Below are 20405 nucleotides of genomic sequence, written 5' to 3'. Positions count from 1 at the left end.
TTACAAAGTATGCCATTTTTATCCTCAATTTGTAAAACCTTATTATGAACATGTCTTTAACTAATAACTTGATGGAACATAGCTGAGTTAGTATCACCATCCTTAACCCAATCACTGTTAGCCTTTTGCCTCAAGAAATCCTCTCTAGCAGCAGCCAACATATAGTAAGATTGTCTCAACTCTCTTTCCTTATCCATAAGTTCTTTGTTAGATTTATCCTTTTGCAGAGACAACTGACAGTCCACAAGGAGTTTATAGGCAACATCAGCATTCCTTTCAATGTTAGAGAACAACCCCCTATTCAGTCTTTTGAGATTAGATTTCAGCAACTTTAATTTTTTCACAATTCTGAACATAGCAGTACCATTGAAAGCAGTATTCCACCCTGTCAAGACTATACTCTGAAAATCTGGCACTTTAGTCCACATATTAAAAAACTTGAAAGGTTTTCTCCTCCCTTGGCATTCACCCCCACTAGAGACAAGGCAAGGGCAATGATCAAAGGATCCCTCAGGCTGAAAATGAGCAAACCAATCAGGCCATCTATTAACCCCTCAACATTTACCAAGACCCTGTCAATCCTACTAAAAATCCTGGTCTCACTAGGCTGCTTGTTGTTCCAAGTAAAGAATGCCCCAGTACTCTTAATATCCTGAAGGTCACAAAGAGCCACAGTACTCCGAAAAGGTAGCATCTCCTCATCCTTCACAATTTTCCCAATTCTTTCATTAGCAAACATAACATTATTGAAATCTCCTAGCACACCCAGTAAACCAAATGAGTGCATTCCAAAGTGGCACCATATCCTCTAGTTTATTAAAAGCATAAACAAAAGTAGCAAAAAACTGAGATCCATCTAGCTTGTTAGTAACAGAGACATGAATAAATTGTGCATCCATATCAATGAGAACAACATCCAACTTATTATGTTTCCAAAGAATCCAAACTCTACCACCTGAGTGACAAGCAGTATTAGTAATGTAATTCCAGTTCTGACAAACGTTACCAGCAACCCTATTTAGAGACTCAGGCTTAACCTTAGTGTAATACTCCCTATTTATGAGTCTTTGGGTACTCTATCGAGTAGGCCTTACCCTGTCGAGTAAGGGTGAGTTGCGTTTTAAAATAGTTTCTGGCCTGTTGGGTACTCGATCGAGTAACTAGGATACTCGATCGAGTAAGGGGGTACTCGATCGAGTACCTTGGGTACTCGATCGAGTAGCCGGTTTACGGGGAGTTTTTCTCGGGTTTTGTTAATTATGCGATTAAGATATATAACCTTCTTCGTCATTATACTAAACACTTTTGCAAAACCTAATTTACTGTTAAAGAGAGAAAGCAAGTAGGTTCATCATCTTAATCGCATTGTTAGCAAATCCCGGAGTTTGGAAGGTCGGTTTTCATCGTTTGTTATACCGTTGAGATCCTTGCGTCAAGGGTAAGATCTATGTACCCTTTTTGTTGTCTTTCCTTTAAGTTGGTTAAACCCTAATCTAGGGATTTGGGAGTTTTTGAGTAGTTTGTGATTTGGTAGCATTTGTATGTTGTATGATAGGAGGAGGGTTCGTAGAAGAAGCTTTTTGATTCAAATTTGTAGAGACCGTCCGATAGTTGTGCTTTCCGGTAGGATTTCCTACTCGTATTAGTCCCATAATGGGATGATTGTTGATGTGTTGTGGTTGATTGAATAATATAGTAATTGTATTGTGACGGTTGTTGATTGTGATTGTTTGTCTCTGGTTCTCGAGGCGTGTCCTCGGCTGAGTGGGGTCACTTGCGGGAGTGGCGTCACGCCCTAGTTTCGCCCTTCGTGGAACCCGCCACGGAAGGGGATGTGCACATTAATAGACAGGGTTATCGCTCTTTATGAGGAGTGGGGATTTGGTGGGTACGGCTGCGGTCCCCCACTGGCAGGACTGGTCCAGTGGACGGTGATTGAGATTGTTGGAATTGGTGTGGTTGTGTGTGTGACGGTTAAGCTGTCTGTTTATCTTATTGATGATATATATTGAGTTGTGTGATTAGTCGACCCGGTTGTTGTTTTGTAAACTGCGGTGATCCATTCGGGGATGGTGAGCGTAATTGAGCGAGGTTTGAGTTGAGTACCGGGATAGCCGGGAGGTGCCACCGTCTAACGATAGAAGTCTTCCATTTGTAGTCTTTTAGTTTTATGACATTTCAAAGTATTTCAAGAGATGACAGTTGGTTTTAAGAACTTGTACCCGTATTGTGGGATTTGGTTTCAGTTAAACTTTTCACTAAAAGTTATATCATTTAAGTTGTTTCGTTATTGTCTTATGAATATCATGCCTCGGGTAACCGAGATGGTAATATCTTCATACCTGAGTGGTCCTGGTAAGGCACTTGGAGTATGGGGGTGTTACAAATGGTATCAGAGCGACGATCCTGAAACCTGTAACCAATGAACCTAATGAACATAGGGAGTCAATTAAAATGAACCCGGGGTAAAGGTTGTAGGAGCTAATTCAAAGGCTTGGGAGACGTCCTGAAGTCGCGAACTCGCCCTACAATTTTGAACCGGTCACATGGGGGGTGTATGTCAAGGTCGAATGCGTTGTTTGGTTAGCCGGTGTGTGAATGTGATGAAGTGTGTGTAACTGTTGGGTGTTTGCGGTAGGAAGTTGGGAATGTGAAAGAAAGGTTGATGATATATGTAGAATTGTAGTTGGAACGAAAACATGTTGGGTGTTTACAATGTGACGTTTAATAACATGATATAATGATTTCGTAGATCGTATGAAAAGATGCGTAGCATTATATGCTTAGTTATGATATAATGTTGGTTTTATAAAGTTTTTAGCATGTTAGCATATGATATAGCTTGCGGGTAGCGTTTCTGAGTTAGCGTGACTCGATCGAGTGGGACTGACTTGATCGGGTGGGTTTTTGACGATTTTGAGTCCAGAATCGTGTTTTTGGGCACTCAATCAAGTACCTCGGGCACTCGATCGAGTAGGGGGTCACTCGATCGAGTAGCCTAGCTACTCGGTCGAGTATATTAGAGATCAGAAGGTCTGTTTGGGGTCTGAGGTTGGGGCACTCGATCGAGTATAGTGGGCACTCGATCGAGTGGCCTGTTACTCGATCGAGTATGTTTGGGAACTCGATCGAGTAGGGTCTGGGCAGCTTGTTTTCGTGTTTTGAGGTTTTGGCGCGTATGTTTATATCCACCCATTTTTCTGTTATAGTTTCAAGATGCCGCCCAAGAAGAATGCGTTGTATGCGAGAGCTGAGCTTATGAACATAGATGACATCGTTAAGATGTTGGAGCATCAGGATGCTCTTACTGAGGCTTTAAAGACTGTGGGGAAAGATAAGGATAAGGATAAGGAGAAAGAGGTTGATCACTCTAAAATCAGCCTCTATAAAGCGAGGTTTAACCCGAAAGAGTACAAGGGAGTTGGGGAGCCGAACCTTCTTGATAGCTGGCTTAGAGAGATGGAGAACATATTAGATTTGGTTCTTGTCCGATGAGATGAGAGTGGAACAGCTGCATTCTATCCGAGGGAGGCAGCTGGAAAGTGGTGGGATACGGTGAAAGTGAGTGCTAAGGAGTTGTATGTGAACCAAGGTTTACCTGCTATACCTTGGGAAGAGTTTCGTAGGGCTATGAGAAAAGAGTTTGTACCGGAGCATGTGAGGAGTAAGTTGAGGGAAGAGTTTGACAGTTTTAAGATGACCGCCGAGATGTCTCTGGCCGAGTACTACAGTGTTCAATGACAAGTCTAGGTATCCGAGGATATGGGTTTGAGTGAGAAGAATTTGCCGAGGTTTGAGAGGGGTTGACCCCTAAGATTATGGATAAGTTACCCGTGGGAGTCCTTACTGATGTTAAGGAAGCTTATGAGAGGTCGGGAGAGCCGAGAGGTTGGTGGAGATGGCTCGAAGAGGTCGGGTGGTGAGAAAAGGAAGTCTGAGAGCGAGGGTGGTGGCCAATCTAATCACAATAAAGGCAACCACAATCAGTCTAAAGGGTTTTCTTCTGGGTCAGGGTTCAGTGCAGGGGCTTCCTTTGGGTGTGGCCGTGGAAGTGTTAGTGGTAGTTAGGGAGTGACCTGCTATAGTTGTGGTGGTGTAGGCCACAAGAGACATGAGTGCACAAGTGCACCGGGAACTTTCCAGAGACCTGCGCGAGCTATGCGAGCAATAGACCGGGCGGGTCATGGCCAAACCGGGAAGTCGAGCTACCGAGTGGAGGCAACCGCAACGGCGGTAATTCTTATCGAAACCACCAACGAACAACAACAACAATCAAGGGTCGGGTGCTAAGCCGACCATATCGGCCAAGATCTTGTCCGGGGAGGTGGACAGAAGACCAGTGGAAAGTTATTCATGATGGAGAAGAAACCAGCTGAGGAGGATGCACACATTATCACCGGTACTTTTCTTGTTAATGGTATTCATACCTTTGTTTTGTTTGATTTGGGGGCTTCTCAGTCGTTTGTATCTTCGAGTCATGTTAAACGGTTGGGTTTGAGGGTATATGAGTCTGTGAGTGAGCAAGTTTTTATACCTTCGGGTGAGTCTGTATCTTGTGGGAGGTTATATAGGGATGTACCTATGATAGTTGGGCAAGTTGATTTCCCTGTAGACTTGCTAGAGTTTCCTTTTGACGGTTTTGAGATGATAGTTGGGATGGATTGGCTGGGAAAGTATAAAGCTAAGATAGACTGTCATCAAAAGAAAGTGTCTTTAAGAGGTCCTAAGGGTGTTAGTGTGTCTTATCGTGGGTTTCTAGTCAAACCCAAAGTTAAGTTGATTGCAGTTGTCACTTTGAAGTCTTACCTGAGGAAGGGATGTCCTTTGATCTTGTGCCATGTGAGAGATGACCGGATAGAGAGTCCGACAGTTGATCAGATACCGGTGGTGGGAGAGTTTGAGGATGTGTTTCCAGAGGAGATTCCGAGGTTGCCGCCGAGAAGAGAGATAGATTTCACAGTAGAGTTGAAACCAGGGATGGGGTCAATCTCTAAGGCACCATACCATATGGGTCCTAAGGAGATGGAGGAGCTTAGGAAACAGTTGGATGATCTGATAGAGAAATGATACATTAGACCTAGTGTATCGCCGTGGGGAGCACCAGTTCTTTTCGTGAATAAGAAAGATGGGAGTTTGAGGTTGTGCATAGATTACAGGGAGCTGAACCGAGTGACGGTGAAGAACAAGTATCCTTTGCCAAGGATATATGACCTGTTTGATCAGTTGAGTGGTGCATCGGTCTTTTCCAAGATCGATCTGAGGTCGGGGTACCATCAGGTGAAGATTAGAGAGGTGGACATACCAAAGACAGCTTTCACGTCGAGGTATGGCCATTATGTGTATGTGGTGATGCCGTTTGGGTTGTCTAATGCACCGGCAGTGTTTATGGATTTGATGAATAGGATCTTTAGACAGTTTTTGGACAAGTTTGTAGTGGTGTTTATCGATGAAATCTTAGTCTACTCTAAGACTAAGGAGGAGCATGAGGACCATCTGAGGATCGTGTTGCAAACTTTGAGGGAGCATGAGCTATATGCTAAGCTATCCAAGTGTGAGTTCTAGTTAGAGAAAGTTGCTTTTCTGGGGCATGTGATCTCTAAGGAGGGAGTAGCTGTGGATCCGGCGAAGATTGAGGCAGTGACAAAGTGGGAAGCACCAAAGAATGTTGCTGAGATTAGGAGTTTTCTGGGTTTAGCTGGGTACTACAGACGGTTCGTGAAATACTTCTCCAAGATAGCTAGACTTATGACAGCGTTGATGAGGAAAGAGAACAGGTTTCCTTGGGATGAGAGTTGTGAGACGGCGTTCCAAACGTTAAAGGAGCGTTTGACCACAGCTCCTGTCTTAGCATTGCCTGAAGGGATCGAGAACTTTGAGGTTTATACAGATGCCTCAAAGAACGGGTTAGGATGTGTGTTGATGCAGAACGGTAAAGTGATTGCCTATGCTTCTAGGCAATTGAAGCCTTATGAGGAGAACTACCCTACTCATGATCTGGAGTTGGGTGCAGTGGTGTTTGCTCTCAAGATATGGAGACATTACCTTTATGGAGCAATCTTTAAGGTATTTTCTGATCACAAGAGTCTCAAGTATATTTTCACTCAAAAGGAGTTGAACATGAGACAGAGGAGGTGGATGGAGCTGATTGGCGATTATGACATGAAAATTATCTACCATGAAGGGAAGGCCAATGTAGTTGCTGATGCTTTGAGTAGGAAGAGTGTACATTCTCTGTGTACAGCTCTATCTTTGATGAGGTTGAGAGATGAGGTAGCGAGATTTAGGATACATATGATGCAGAAAGGAGATGCCATGGGTGATATGACAGTGCAGCGTGATTTTTATGATGACATTCGAAGTAAGCAGGCGTTGGATCCTAAGATAGTGGAGTGGAGAGCTGGAGTAGAGAAAGGGACAGTGTCTCGATTCTCCATTCACACAGATGGTAGTTTGAGGTTTGACGGTAGGTGGTGTGTTCCTAATGATGAGGAGTTGAAAAAGACTATCATGACAGAGGCACATTGCACACCGTATTCAGTACATCCAGGTGGTGACAAGCTATATAAGGATTTGAAGAACACGTTTTGGTGGCCTAGGATGAAGAAAGAGACAATTTGAGTTTGTGGCCCGTTGTTTGACATGCCAGAGAGTTAAGGGGGAACAACGACGACCACAAGGTAAGATTCGGTCTTTAACGGCACTGAGTGGAAGTGGGAATCCATTTCCATGGATTTTATCGTGGGTTTGCCAAAGAGTCAACAAGGTAATAACATGATTTGGGTAATAGTGGATCGACTGACCAAGTCAGCTCACTTTGTTCCAATGAAAGATACATGGACTAAAGCACAATTGGCTATGGCCTATCGAAAGAACATGCTTAAGTTCCATGGAGTCCCTAAGGACATAGTGTCTGACAGAGATGCGAGATTTATATCAAGGTTTTGGAAAGAGTTGCAGGAATCATTGGGAACAACTTTGAAGATGAGTACAGCATTTCATCCTGCGACATACGAACAGACTGAGAGAACAATCAAGACTCTTAAGGATATGTTGTGAGCTTGTGTGATGGATTTTGGTGGTAGATGGGAACAGAGGTTGGACTTGATAGAATTCTCTTATAATAACAGCTATCACACTAGTATTGGTATGGCACCGTTTGAGGCTTTGTATGGGAGGAGATGTAGGAGTCCGATTTATTGGGACGATAGTGCTGAGGCAGTGGTTTTAGGACCAGAGATGGTGCATGAGATGGTGGAACATATTAAGATGATCAGGGAACGGATGAGGGCAGCTCAGGATAGGCAAAAGAGTTATGCAGATCTACATCGTCGGGACATAGAGTTTCAAGTGGGGGACAAGGTTCTTTTGAAAGTGTCTCCTATGCGTGGAGTTATGAGATTTGGGAAGAAAGGCAAGCTAAGTCAGAAGTTTATCGGGCCTTATGAGATCTTAGAGCGAGTTGGGGAAGTTGCATATCGTCGGCTTACTACAGTGCTATTTGGAGAGAGTGCATAATGTGTTTCATGTATCGCAGCTGCGGAAGTATGTAAGTGACCCGTTACATGTGTTAGAGGAAGAGAACTTAGAGCTAGATGAGTCCTTATCATATCTTGAGGTGCCTAAGCAGATTCTTGATCGAAAGGTTAGGAAGACCAGGAGTGGTGAGACAGTTTTGCTTAAGATCCTTTGGTCTAACCACGAGACTCAGGAAGCTATATGGGAGCCAGAGGAAGCTATGAAAGAGCGTTACCCTTTTCTTTTTTATCAGGTATGTATGGTTACGGGAGGTAACCTTGTTTCTTTTAGGGGGGTAGGAGATGATCGCGACGAGTTTTTAAGAGTTTCATACCCTTTTTGTATGTTGTGTCGGTATGTGTGTCGGGATGAGTTAGGTTAGTAACACGTTTTATGTTGAGTTTTGTTTCGGTTGTTGAGTCGGAAGTGTTGAGGGAGTACCTTTGTTTAGTAGTGGTTTGAACTTCGGGGACGAAGTTCTTTTTAAGGAGGGAAGACTGTAATACTCCGTATTTATGAGTCTTTGGGTACTCTATCGAGTAGGCCTTACTCTGTCGAGTAAGGGTGAGTTGCGTTTTAAAATAGTTTCTGACCTGTTGGGTACTCGATCGAGTAACTAGGATACTCGATCGAGTAAGGGGGTACTCGATCGAGTACCTTGGGTACTCGATCGAGTAGCCTACTCTGAGGTTACGGGGAGTTTTTCTCGGGTTTTGTTAATTATGCGATTAAGATATATAACCTTCTTCGTCATTATACTAAACACTTTTGCAAAACCTAATTTACTGTTAAAGAGAGAAAGCAAGTAGGTTCATCATCTTAATCGCATTGTTAGCAAATCCCGGAGTTTGGAAGGTCGGTTTTCATCGTTTGTTATACCGTTGAGATCCTTGCGTCAAGGGTAAGATCTATGTACCCTTTTTGTTGTCTTTCATTTAAGTTGGTTAAATCCTAATCTAGGGATTTGGGGGTTTTTGAGTAGTTTGTGATTTGGTAGCATTTGTATGTTATGATAAGAGGAGGGTTCGTAGAAGAAGCTTTTTGATTCAGCTGTAGACACCGTCTGATAGTTGTGCTTTCCAGGTAGGATTTCCTACTCAGTATTAGTCCCATAATGGGATGATTGTTGATGTGTTGTGGTTGATTGAATAATATAGTAATTGTATTGTGATGGTTGTTGATTGTGATTGTTTGTCTCTGGTTCTCGAGGCGTGTCCTCGGCTGAGTGGGGTCACTTGCGGGAGTGGCTTCACGCCCTAGTTTCGCCCTTCGTGGAACCCGCCACGGAAGGGGATGTGCACATTAATGGATAGGGTTATCGCTCGTTATGAGGAGCGGGGATTTGGTGGGTACGGCTGCGGTCCCCCACTTGCAGGACTGGTCCAGTGGACAGTCGGTGATTGAGATTGTTGGAATTGGTGTGGTTGTGTGTGTGACGGTTAAGCTGTCTGTTTATCTTATTGATGATATATATTGAGTTGTGTGATTAGTACTGACCCCGGTTGTTGTTTTGTAAACCTGCGGTGATCCATTCGGGGATGGTGAGCAGTAATTGAGCAGGTTTGAGTTGAGTACTGGGATAGCTGGGAGGTGCCACCGTCTGACGATAGAAGTCTTCCATTTGTAGTCTTTTAGTTTTATGACATTTCAGGATTTCAAGAGACAGTTGGTTTTAAGAACTTGTACCGTATTGTGGGATTTGGTTTGATTGTACTTTTCACTAAAAGTTATATCATTTAAGTTGTTTCGTTATTGTCTTATGAATATCATGCCTCGGGTAACCGAGATGGTAATATCTTCATACCTGAGTGGTCCTGGTAAGGCACTTGGAGTATGGGGGTGTTACACTTAGTCTCAAGGAGCCCAAACAGTTCCACACCAGATTGATGCAGAAACCATTTGATGTCTTTTTGTTTGGTCTCACTGTTAAGGCCCCTAACATTCCACATTCCAAAATTAATCATTGGAAGAGCAGGGATCCCCTCCCCCTCCTCCTTTATCAACCAATTCAGTAACCATTGGACCTCTTTTACCACTAGCCTTGGCCATTTCAGCATTATAGTTCACTGTAAAACCTGATGTTGGATCACCAGTCACTCTGGATTCATGCCTAGTCATACGTGTAATAATCTTAGCAAGAGTAAATACAGACCCAGGGCATTGCTATGCAGGAGTCACCGTAGGAGTGACAACTACCCCAACCATACTCCCAGCATTATTCACCCCAGGTAAAGGAGGAAACTCCTTTGGGTCCATAGTCACCCCTCCTACAGGCTGTTTTGGCCTCCACTTGTATTTGTTTTGCATGCATAAGATCTTGAATTAATTTTATGACTAAATTAATTATTCATGATAAGGGAAAAATCGTCTTCCCTAAATCAAAGTAAAACCTATGGTACTACTAACAATAGCTAGTGGCAAGAAAGGTATCGAATCCACAGGGAGGCTGTAAAGTCTAGCTTGCTTACTAATTAAGTCCGTCTGAAAAGTAACAGTTTCTTGAAGGTTTTGATTGTTTGTATCTAAGTGACTAATTAAGCAAATAAATAAAGTTTGTAAACAATAGTGATTAAAAGTCTAGGGAATCGGGTTCTCTAAGTTGATTATCCGGGGATGCAATTTAGTGAATTAGAAGGTCAACCAAGTTATCTAAGGTCACAATATCTATCGATTCAATTATGCCCTTTAGATTCAGATTAACATGCGATCGCTATAATTAACCTTTACCTATCTGATTACCGTATCCTATATTGAATATAACCCGGTCGGTGAAATATCAATTCGCTATACTAATTAGAGATTCAGGCCTAAATCAAATAATTAGAAGAAAATAATAATCAAACGATAACTTAAGCCGTCTTACTAATAATTAGTTCATTAATCTCCTTTTAATCAACCTAGATCCCCCTTCTCCCTAGATGAAGGATTTAGCTACGCATACTAATTAAAACAACAACAATAATAATTATAGAAGACATGATTGAAAGCATGAAAGAAAATAAGAGATACTAATAATTGAACATAAACTAAATTGATTAATAGTAAATAAAGATAAACAAAGTACCGTAAATTCGGATGCAAAGAATTCTAGATCTGAATGCTAAGAAAGTTTTCTTACTGCTAAAAAATTTATTCTAAGCGTTCTCCAGGTATGAAAAGCGTAACCTAAATTAATTCGTCCGAGTACATATTATAGAAATTAGGTAAAATAGAATATCTGGAAATAAAAGACACGTCAGCCGGTTCAGGCCGAAACTCGATCGAGTTTGGTGAAACTCGGTCGAGTTTGGCTTCTGGTCTTCGGTTCTTCGAACGAATCCATGTCAAATCTCGTCTTTATCTCCTAGAAATCCGTGCCATGCAGCGTGTGTCCTATATGCCAGCTCTGCGGTGCTCCGGTATGCTCGTTTGCTCCACAAATGCATGATTCCTGCATTTAAACACCAAAATGCGGTAGTAACTAGATTCTAACTTAATAAGCATGTAAATGGCATAAAATAGCACGGAAATCGTCTCAAATAATATAAAGGGGAGGCATAAAAGTGTATACAAAAATGACTCATCAAACTTCCCCAAACCATCTTTTTTCTTGTCCTCAAGCAAATTATCACAAATTACCAATTGCAAACATATAATAGGTAAAAAGGAATAACTCCGAGCTAATGCTAAAGCACATACAAATCCCAAGCTATCCATATCTGGAACGAAGTAATGACCAAAGTGTACCAATGAAACAAATTCAAAGGCACGGGAAAATAGAAAATGCAGCTCAAGTCACAAGATTTACATAACAGTGTATTGTAGACAAAATCCAATTACCGTTCAATCTTGCTAGACAAAAATATAGTCGGATTCTCGCGGATTCACTCATTCACTCATAAGTATATGTAAAGGGTGAGTTTATGTGAGATAGAAAGAAATAGTACACTCACTCAACTTATGAAACATGCATGCAATCGAATGTGATAAAAATTTCCCCAACTAATACGCATTCATATATAGACAAAAGTACATGTATCTAGGACAACAAGGGTGGTAAATGGGCTAGGTAGAAAAGGCTTGTGCCGAAGCACGTTATGGACATGTGAGGCTAAGACGGTAGTCGCAGCTACAATAACCAAAACCAATTCTAACAATACACATAGAAACATAAACAATCCCAACTAGAGGAATAATCTCAACTTTGACAACATATGGGAGGCAATGAGCCACTCCCCAAATATGCATTAGACTCTAGTAAAACCCATATAGTCTCTTAACAAATAAAGACCCTTCCCCAAACCTAAATGTCACAGTGTCCTCAGTGTGACGCTAACAGCAGAGCAATCACATAAATCCAACAACAACAACAACAACAACCTAAAGGACACTACTAACAAATAAAGAAAGGAGAAAAGCAACTAACTAAGTACAATAGAAGAAAGTACAAGGAAAGATAGTACCAGCTGTATGTATAAGAGCTTCCCCAAACCAGCTGCAGAAAAGGGAGAAGTAGTGACCAACTGTCACTACTGAGCGGCTTCATCATCACCATCACCTCTAGAATAGGAAGGTCCAGCACCTCCATAACCACCACAGCTATAACCACGAGTAGGCACATCAACAAAGGGAGCACCAGTGGGCCCTCCAAAACCACCTACCGACAAATCTGGCCTAATAGGTGTGTAGAAAGGTCGTGCCAAAGCAGGTGTGGTAGCCTCCATATTCTCCCACAAACGCCTAGTAGCCAAAGCAGAAATAATACTCTCATGGACTCGTACATCCCGGGCTGTATCAGCATCAAAAGAGTAGCCGAGATATAAAGAAGAACTAGGAGGCGGAGGAAAAACAGCAGGAAGGACATGAATGGGATCACGGCGGCGGTGGCGTCGTAAGCCACTAGCAGTACCAACAATAGCAGCAGTAGGTAAAGGAGCCAAAATATCATCAGGAAGCAAATAAGTGGGAGCAGGAAACGGGACATCCTCCAAAGGAATAAGAGGAGGCAAGTTATCAAAAGGGAGCCACAGATAAAGCTCACCCCTAACTCGCCAATAATAATCATTGCCATGCAACACTTTCATAAACTGAATACCGTATCTCAAATAGTCCTCATCAAAGAGAGGAGGATGCAACTCAGTCATAGGTTCATAGGGCTCCCGCCCATTAAACCCAGCAAGCCTCCGGGCTAAACGTGTAATAAGGGCCCCACATTCTAAAACAGCACGACTTTTGGTCATGCATTCCAAAGCAGCACAAATAACAGCAGGAAGACTAAAGACAAACGGTTCTTCCTGATAAGGGTTTAAATAACTAGCACAAAGGAGAACCTCCAGAGACTGTAATTTGCTCATATCCCTCCGAGCAAATAACAAGTGACCCAACATTCTCAAAAACAACTTCAAACACACATGTTGAACATCACTCAAAAGCATAGCACTAGTATCCACATCGGTATTCCCCGTAAGGAGGGGAAAGAATCGAGAAGGATAAACATCAACAGGAACCTCAAATATATTACCCTCTTCATGAGGGTCACAACCTAAGTGTTGAGCTAGTTCATCACAAGATAACTCAAATTCTTGGTTAAGCAACCGAAAACTAACTCTACGTCCCAATGAATCATAATAAAAAGAACTCACAAATTCCAAGGTCAGGGGACGATAAGAAAGCTCACGAAGGTTAAATAACCCAATTAACCCAATTTCATTGAATAAATTGTCCATGGTAGTTTCAATTCTCAAGGTGCGTAAAATAGAACGGTCAACGCACCGAGTGGGTCTCATCGGACGTTGTGCTAAACGAAGAAATTTGAGCCGCTGTTTTGCATCTCGAAATTCAAGAAATGGATACTCAATCTCATCATCCTCCTCCTCCTCTTCTTCTTCCTTATATTCATCTTCCTCAACAACTTCAATTGGTGGGGAAGCGGGTGCTTGCCTCCGTCTAGGTCTCCGAGTGCTGGATTCGGGGTTTGTCATACCTACAATTTCAAGAAAAGCAATCACAATCCAATTTAATAGCAAAACACGGGTCTCGTTCTTCAGCAGGAGACCGTCTGAAAATTCGATTTTTAGTCGAAAAATCACACATAAACAATGCTCAAGCTAGGGAAATTGCAATTATAACATTCACATTAAAGATTTCCAGCAAATAAACCTACAAATCCCCCAATTTAATGCTTAAATTAATCCCGAAAATAAGAACCCTAATTCTGAAATTGTCAGTTTTTGGGCTTAAATTCAACAATAAAGGGTAAAATAAGCAAGGGAATAGCAATTAGAATGAACTTAGAACAATTAGGAAGCAAGAAACACCATGAATAAGCATCTACAACAAATCTAAAAATAGCAATTTACCTCAAGATGCAAGAGTATTAGCAAAGTTGAAGACAAAGGAGTGAATAAATTAGCAAGCAATCAACCTCGGAACAATTAAACACACGATAGATGATGATTTGAAGCAATTAGAGTGAAGGAGTAGAGAGATTTAGAGAGATAAGAAGTTTAGGGAAGACGAAATAGCAAGTAGAAGAAGAAGATGGCTCTCGCGTTATAAGCGCTGAACGGAAACACGGAACCCGGTTCAGAACGAAACTCGATCGAGTTTCTTGAAACTCGGTCGAGTTTGACTTTGACCAACTTCTTTTGCTACGGCGTAAACTCTTTTTAATTTTCCGTTTGAAATTCGATCGGGTTCGACTAAAACTAGATCGAAGTTTGGAATAGGACGTCTTCCAAGTGCCCAACGTCTCTTTACGTCAAATTTCTCAAATAATCTGCAAAAGCACTTAATAAAAACATGAAATTCTCTCCCTCACTTCACTCTAAATCAATTAAATACTTAACTAAAATACAACTAAAATCCTAAATTACAAAATTTATACAATAAAATTCGGGCTGCCTCCCGGTAGCGCTGGTTTAAGCGGTCCCACACGACCGGATTACCTCATCAGCAAGAGGAATCAATAGTGAAGAGGTCAACGGCCTCTATCACTCCAACAAATGCACCATCATAATAGATCTTCAATCTTTGCCCATTCACTTTAAAAGTCTCTCCTTTGTCGATTTTCAGCATAACCGACCCAAATTTGTTTACTTCAGCAACAGTAAACGGTCCTGACCACCTAGAACGGAGCTTACCTGGAAACAATCGCAAACGAGAGTTAAATAATAATACCTTGTCTCCAACATGGAATTCCCGCTGCAAAATGTGCTTGTCATGCCACTTCTTGGTTTGTTCTTTGTAAACTCGAGCACTATCATAAGCATGCAGACGAAACTCATCCAGCTCATTCAACTGCATCAATCTTTTCTCACCCGCCAGTGAGGGATCCATATTCAGCTCTTTAATGGCCAACATAGCCCGGTACTCATGTTCTACTGGAAGATGACACGACTTCCCGTAAACCAGACGGTAAGGAGATGTACCGATTGGAGTTTTAAATGCAGTTCGGTAAGCCCACAGAGTATCATCAAGCTTACGACTCCAATCCTTTCTATTCTTGCTAACTACTTTCTCCAAAATAGATTTCAGCTCTCAATTAGAAACCTCCACTTGCCCACTTGTTTGGGGATGATAACCCAATCCTTTACGGTGTGTAACGCCATATTTCTTCAACAAAGAATTCAGATGACGTTCATTAAAATGCTTCTCTCCATCACAAATCACAGCACGAGGGACTCCAAACCGAGGGAATATAATCTTCTGAAATAGTTTTACAACTGATTTAGCATCACAAGTAGGAGTGGCAACAACTTCCACCCTTTTGGATACATAATCCACAGCTATCAAGATATACTGATTCCCATGAGATGACGGGAACGGCCCTTGATAGTCTATACCCCAAACATAAAAAATCTCAACTTCCAAGATCCCAGTTTGAGGCATTTTATGCCTTTGTGTAATATTACCCGTCCTTTGACATACATCACAAGAACGGACGAAAGTAGTAGCATCCTTCAGAATAGTTGGCCAAAAGAAGCCAGACTGCATTACTTTAGCAAAGGTCCTAGACGGACCATGATGACCACCGTAAAAAGAAGAATGACAATGAGATAAAATAGCATATACTTCACTCTCCGGGATACACCGTCAATAAATACCATCAGCACATTCACGAAACAGATACGGGTCATCCCAAAAATACCGCTTCACATCATGCATAAATTTCTTCTTCTATTGATATGATAAGTCAGGAGGAAGAATACCTCCTACTAAGTAGTTGGCAAAATCAGCAAACCATAGAGTATTTGCTGTAATAGCCAATAGATGGTCATCTGGAAAAGAATCATCAATCACATCCCCTCCGTCAAATCTCAACCGAGATAAATGGTCAGCAACAACATTCTCAGCACCAGACTTATCCCTAATTGACAAGTCGAATTCTTGCAGCAATAGAATTCAACGAATAAGCCTCGGTTTAGCCTCCTTCTTGGCTAAGAAATGCTTCAAAGCGGAATGACCAGTATACACAGTCACCTTAGAACCCACAAGATAGGCTCTGAATTTATCTAAAGCATAGACAACTGCAAGCAACTCCTTCTCTGTAGTAGCATAATTGATCTGTGCATCATCAAGTGTCTTACTAGAATAGTAAATAGCATTAAGCACTTTATCTTTCCGCTGCCCCAAAACAGCTCCAAGGGCATAATCACTGGCGTCGCACATAACTTCAAACGGTAGATCCCAATCAGGAGACTGGATAATGGGAGCTGAAATAAGAGCTTGTTTAATCCTATCAAAAGACTTAACACACTCATCATTAAACACAAACGGGGCATCCTTATGAAGGAGCCTCGTTAAAGGTTGAGCAATTTTAGAAAAATCTTTAATAAAGCGGCGATAAAATCCTGCATGACCAAGAAAACTACGCACACTTTTAACATTAACCGGGTACGGAAGTTTTTTTATTACCTCAACCTTAGCCTTATCTACCTCAATACCACGTCCAGACACCAAGTGACCAAGCACCACTCCTTTAGTCACCATAAAGTGGAACTTCTCCCAGTTCAGTAAAAGATGAGCCTCCTCACAGCGCTGCAAAACCTTAGACAAGTTTCTCAAGCAAACATCAAAATCAGTACCATAAATACTAAAATCATCAATAAAGACTTCCATGATAGACTCTATGTAATCAGAAAATATGGCCATCATACAACGCTGAAAAGTAGCTGGGGCATTACATAAGGCAAAAGGCATCCTCCTATAAGCAAACACACCATATGGACATGTGAATGTGGTCTTTTCCTAATCATCAGGGTGTATGGGTATCTGAAAGAAACCGGATTAGCCATCTAGATAACATAAATAACTATGACACGCAAGTCTTTCTAACATCTGATCAATATAAGGTAAGGGAAAAAGGTCTTTTCTAGTAGCTGAATTCAGCTTCATGTAATCTATACACATCCTCCATCCCGTCACAAGTCTAGTAGCAATTAATTCATTTTTATCATTAGAAACTACTGTAGTACCTCCCTTCTTAGGTACAACCTGGACTAGACTAACCCATTTTGAATCAGATATAGAATATATAATACCAGCATCAAGTAATTTCTGTACCTCTTTCGTTATCACCTCATGCATAGAAGGATTTAGCCGTCTCTGACCTTGCGCACTAGGCCTTTGACCTTCTTCCAAATAAATACGGTGCATACAAAAATCAGGACTAATACCCTGTAAATCGTCAATGCTATACCCAATAGCTTTCTTATGAGTTCTTAAAACAACCAACAAAGCAGAGAGTTGGTTTTTTGTTAGGCTAGCATTGACAATTACAGGATTCATCTCACAAGTGTCCAGAAATACATACTTAAGATGAGGGGGAAAGGGTTTAAGTTCAGGTTTCTGTACCTTGGCAGCCTTTGAGGGGCTACCTAAGCTCAAAACCTTATTTTCTTTGCATTCCTCTCCAGTTAGCAACTTCTCTATTAAGAAAACTTATGGACTCCATGAGCCCGTCTCAATAGCTTGATCAGTCAGTAGGGCAATCTCCAGAGGATCCCTATCCAAGTTTAAAGAAAGAGAATCATCAACAGTCAAATCAATAATATCAATTCTATTACAAGTTTCCTCAATCATGGGTTGCTTTAATGCTTTTTCTAAATCAAAAGTGATCCTCTCATCTCCTAAAACTAATGTCAGTCGGCCTCTCCCCAAATCTATAATGGCCCCTGTGGTATAAAGGAATGGACTGCCTAGAATGATGAGGATGTGGACATCTTCAGCCATATCAAGAATAACGAAGTCAACTGGAATGAAATATTTCCCTATTCTAACTGGCACGTCTTCTAAAACACCTAGAGGGCATTGTAGAGAACGGTCAGCCATCTGTAGAGTCATATTAGTGATATTAAGTTGACCTATATTAAGCTTTTTACATATTGAATATGGCATAACATTGACACTAGCTCTAGAATCACAAAGAGCTTTACTAATAGCTAAATGACCTATATGACAAGGGATAGAAAAACTCCCTGGATCCTTTAGCTTTGGTAGAATGGTAGCGTGCATCGCAGCTCTGCACTTCTGAGTGAATGCAACCGTCTCTACTTCATCAAAGGAACTCTTCCTTGTCAATATCTCTTTCATAAACTTCGCATAAGCCGACACTTGAGTGATCAAATCAGTAAATGGAACACTCACTTGCAAGTTCTTCACTACTTCCATGAATCGCTTCAGTCGCGTATCAAGTTTTGACTTCTGTTGTCGATGCGGAAAAGGTAGTGTAATAGTAATTGGCACGGCTTCCTTTGCAGAACTCGACGAAGCAGGCACATCAGGAGCTACATGAGACAAAACTCGATCGAGTTTCATCTGAAACTCCAGTATCATGACCCACGTCACTTCCAGTAACATCAGTAACAATTTGAGATGAAACTCGATCGAGTTTTTTGGAAATCTGTCGAGTTTTAGCTAAAATAGCTTCTGCCTCGTTCTTCTTTGTCGTAGGAAGTGCAGTATCATTACTGGCATCTTTCTCATCGTCGCTCAATTCCAAATTCACCAATCCTCTAGAATGCATAAATGGATGCTCTTCTTCCTCAACGGGCATTTTCGGACCTTCATAGGTAGTGCCACTCCTCAAATGAACTACATTTTCATGCTCATGAGCTTGCTTCCCTTATGGAGGAAGGGTACCGGGCTGTTTAGAGTGATTTTGGGCAGCCATCTGAGCAACTTGGGTATCTAGAATCTTGTTGTGTGCTATGAGCTCGTTATTTTGAGATGCTTGCTTCTGCTGATTCTGTAAACTTTGTTGCAACATAGCTTTCAACTCGGCCATATCATTATTAGGAGCCGGGGGAGGAGGTTGCAACGGCTGAAACTGTTGTTGACGTTGATTATTGAATTGATTACCCCCTTGATTATTGAACTGATTTCCCCTTTGATTCGGCCTTGGATTCCCACGGTTTTGAGGAATAGTATATGTTGAATTTTGTTGTTGTGGTTGCGGCTTCTGCACATTCTGGCTTGACCATTGGAGGTTCGGATGCTCTCTAGTCCTTTCATTATAGAAATTAGAGAAAGGATTACCTTGCTTATAAGATTGGAAGGCATTAACTTGCTCGATTGTACTAAACATTCAACAGCAATATGACCATCAAAACCACAACGAGCACAAGATTCCTCTTGCTGAGTCATAGCATTAATCGTCTGCTTGTTTCCCAAAGATTGGGTCGTCTGCAACTCAGCAATTGCAGCAGTTATAATATCTAACTTTGCAGCAACTGTACTATCAGTTCCACTACCTCTAGTACTTCCTCTTGGATTACCATACTCAGCAGTGTGAGTAGCCATATCATCAATCAGCTTCTATTCACTATCATCATTAGTATTCTTTTGGAACCTCCCATTTGCAGAAGCATCAAGCAAGGCACGGTGGTCATCATATAGTCCATTACAAAATTGGTTACACAGGAACCAAATCGGAAAGCCATGGTGAGGAACTGAACGTACCAATCTTTTGAAGCGTATCCATGCTTCATTAAGGTCTTCAGTAGGACCTTGTTTAAAACTTGTAATCTGAGTCCTTAGATTATTCGTCTTTTATGGAGGGAAGTATCTCTTGTAGAATGCAAGAGCTAGAGAATTTCAGTTAGTGATGGAATTAGACTCCATATCCAGATCACGTAGCCACTCCGCTGCATCATCTTGTAAAGAGAAAGGAAACAAATTTTGCTTCACTTGATCCTGAGTCACCCCAGCAGTCAAAGGAATAGAGCAACAATATGTGACAAACTTCTCCATATGCTTGGCAGGATCCTCTCCAGATCTTCCTCCAAACATATTCCGCTCTACCAGATTGATATAAGATGGACGAATTTCAAAACTTCCCTTATCACCAGTAGGAAGTTTGAATCCCTTTGGAATGGAATCCAAAATTGGCTCATAGTGACTTGCTAAAGTAGGCATCTTGATTGTTGTAGGAACTGGAACAGAAGTATCAGAAAAGTCAATGTCTTCTTCAAAAGACGGATTATCTGAAGTAAGTGAATGCTCAGTATCACCGCAAATGTACTCAAGTCTTCCACTTGACCAACTTCTCTTTCAAACTGTCGTCTGTAGCGAAAAGTCCTCTCAGGTTCTGGATCTGGAGAAACAAGTTCAGACCTTTGAGACCTGGGCATAAACGAAACTAACAAGAGAAGTGTGAGAAACGGTCTCAAGGAACTAAAGTTCCCTGAGACAAAAGACAAACTAAATAATAAAACAAACAGGAAATTGTTGCCTCCCCGGCAACGGCGCCAAATTTGATAAGGGAAAAATCGTCTTCCCAAAATCAAAGTAAAACCTATGATACTACTAACAATAGCTAGTGGCAAGAAAGGTATCGCATCCACAGGGAGGCTGTAAAGTCTAGCTTGCTTACTAATTAAGCCCGTCTGAAAAGTAACAGTTTCTTGAAG

At 41.5% G+C, this 20405-nt stretch overlaps 2 protein-coding genes and 1 non-coding gene across 3 annotated transcripts in view; 1 reads left to right on the top strand and 2 right to left on the bottom strand.

The window, feature by feature from the left end:
- The window catches only part of LOC141627584 (uncharacterized), a 34849-nt gene extending 25216 nt beyond the window's left edge, over window positions 1-9633 (bottom strand). The window contains exons 1-4 of the mRNA XM_074440820.1: window positions 9520-9633; window positions 801-992; window positions 566-703; window positions 69-515 (exon numbers count right to left, since the gene is read on the bottom strand). Coding sequence (XP_074296921.1) covers window positions 69-515; window positions 566-703; window positions 801-992; window positions 9520-9633 — 891 coding nt within the window. The remainder of the gene's footprint in view (window positions 1-68; window positions 516-565; window positions 704-800; window positions 993-9519) is intronic.
- Window positions 9634-17436: 7803 nt separating this feature from the next.
- LOC141627583 (uncharacterized) lies at window positions 17437-18550 on the bottom strand. Its single transcript, XM_074440819.1, has 2 exons — window positions 18428-18550; window positions 17437-18312 (listed from the first exon to the last, which is right to left on the bottom strand). Exons 1-2 carry the CDS (start codon window positions 18548-18550, stop codon window positions 17437-17439), a joined length of 999 nt encoding a protein of 332 aa, XP_074296920.1.
- Window positions 18551-19429: 879 nt separating this feature from the next.
- Window positions 19430-19536, top strand: LOC141636352 (small nucleolar RNA R71). Its single transcript, XR_012540971.1, has one exon. It is a non-coding gene; the product is annotated as a small nucleolar RNA R71 (small nucleolar RNA).
- The last annotated feature ends 869 nt before the right edge of the window (window positions 19537-20405 follow it).

The sequence above is a fragment of the Silene latifolia genome, chromosome Y (genome assembly GCF_048544455.1).
Source record: "Silene latifolia isolate original U9 population chromosome Y, ASM4854445v1, whole genome shotgun sequence".
Lineage (NCBI taxonomy): Eukaryota > Viridiplantae > Streptophyta > Magnoliopsida > Caryophyllales > Caryophyllaceae > Silene > Silene latifolia.
This window is presented reverse-complemented; position numbering and strand designations above follow the sequence as displayed.

Excerpts from the sequence above, each read along its gene's own strand:
- LOC141627583 (XM_074440819.1), bottom strand. The coding sequence starts at position 18,550 with ATGCCCGTTGAGGAAGAAGAGCATCCATTTATGCATTCTAGAGGATTG. Across the intron at positions 18,313-18,427 it reads CTACGACAAAGAAGAACGAG|ATGAAACTCGATCGAGTTTT; the intron begins GCAGAAGCTATT and ends CTGGAGTTTCAG.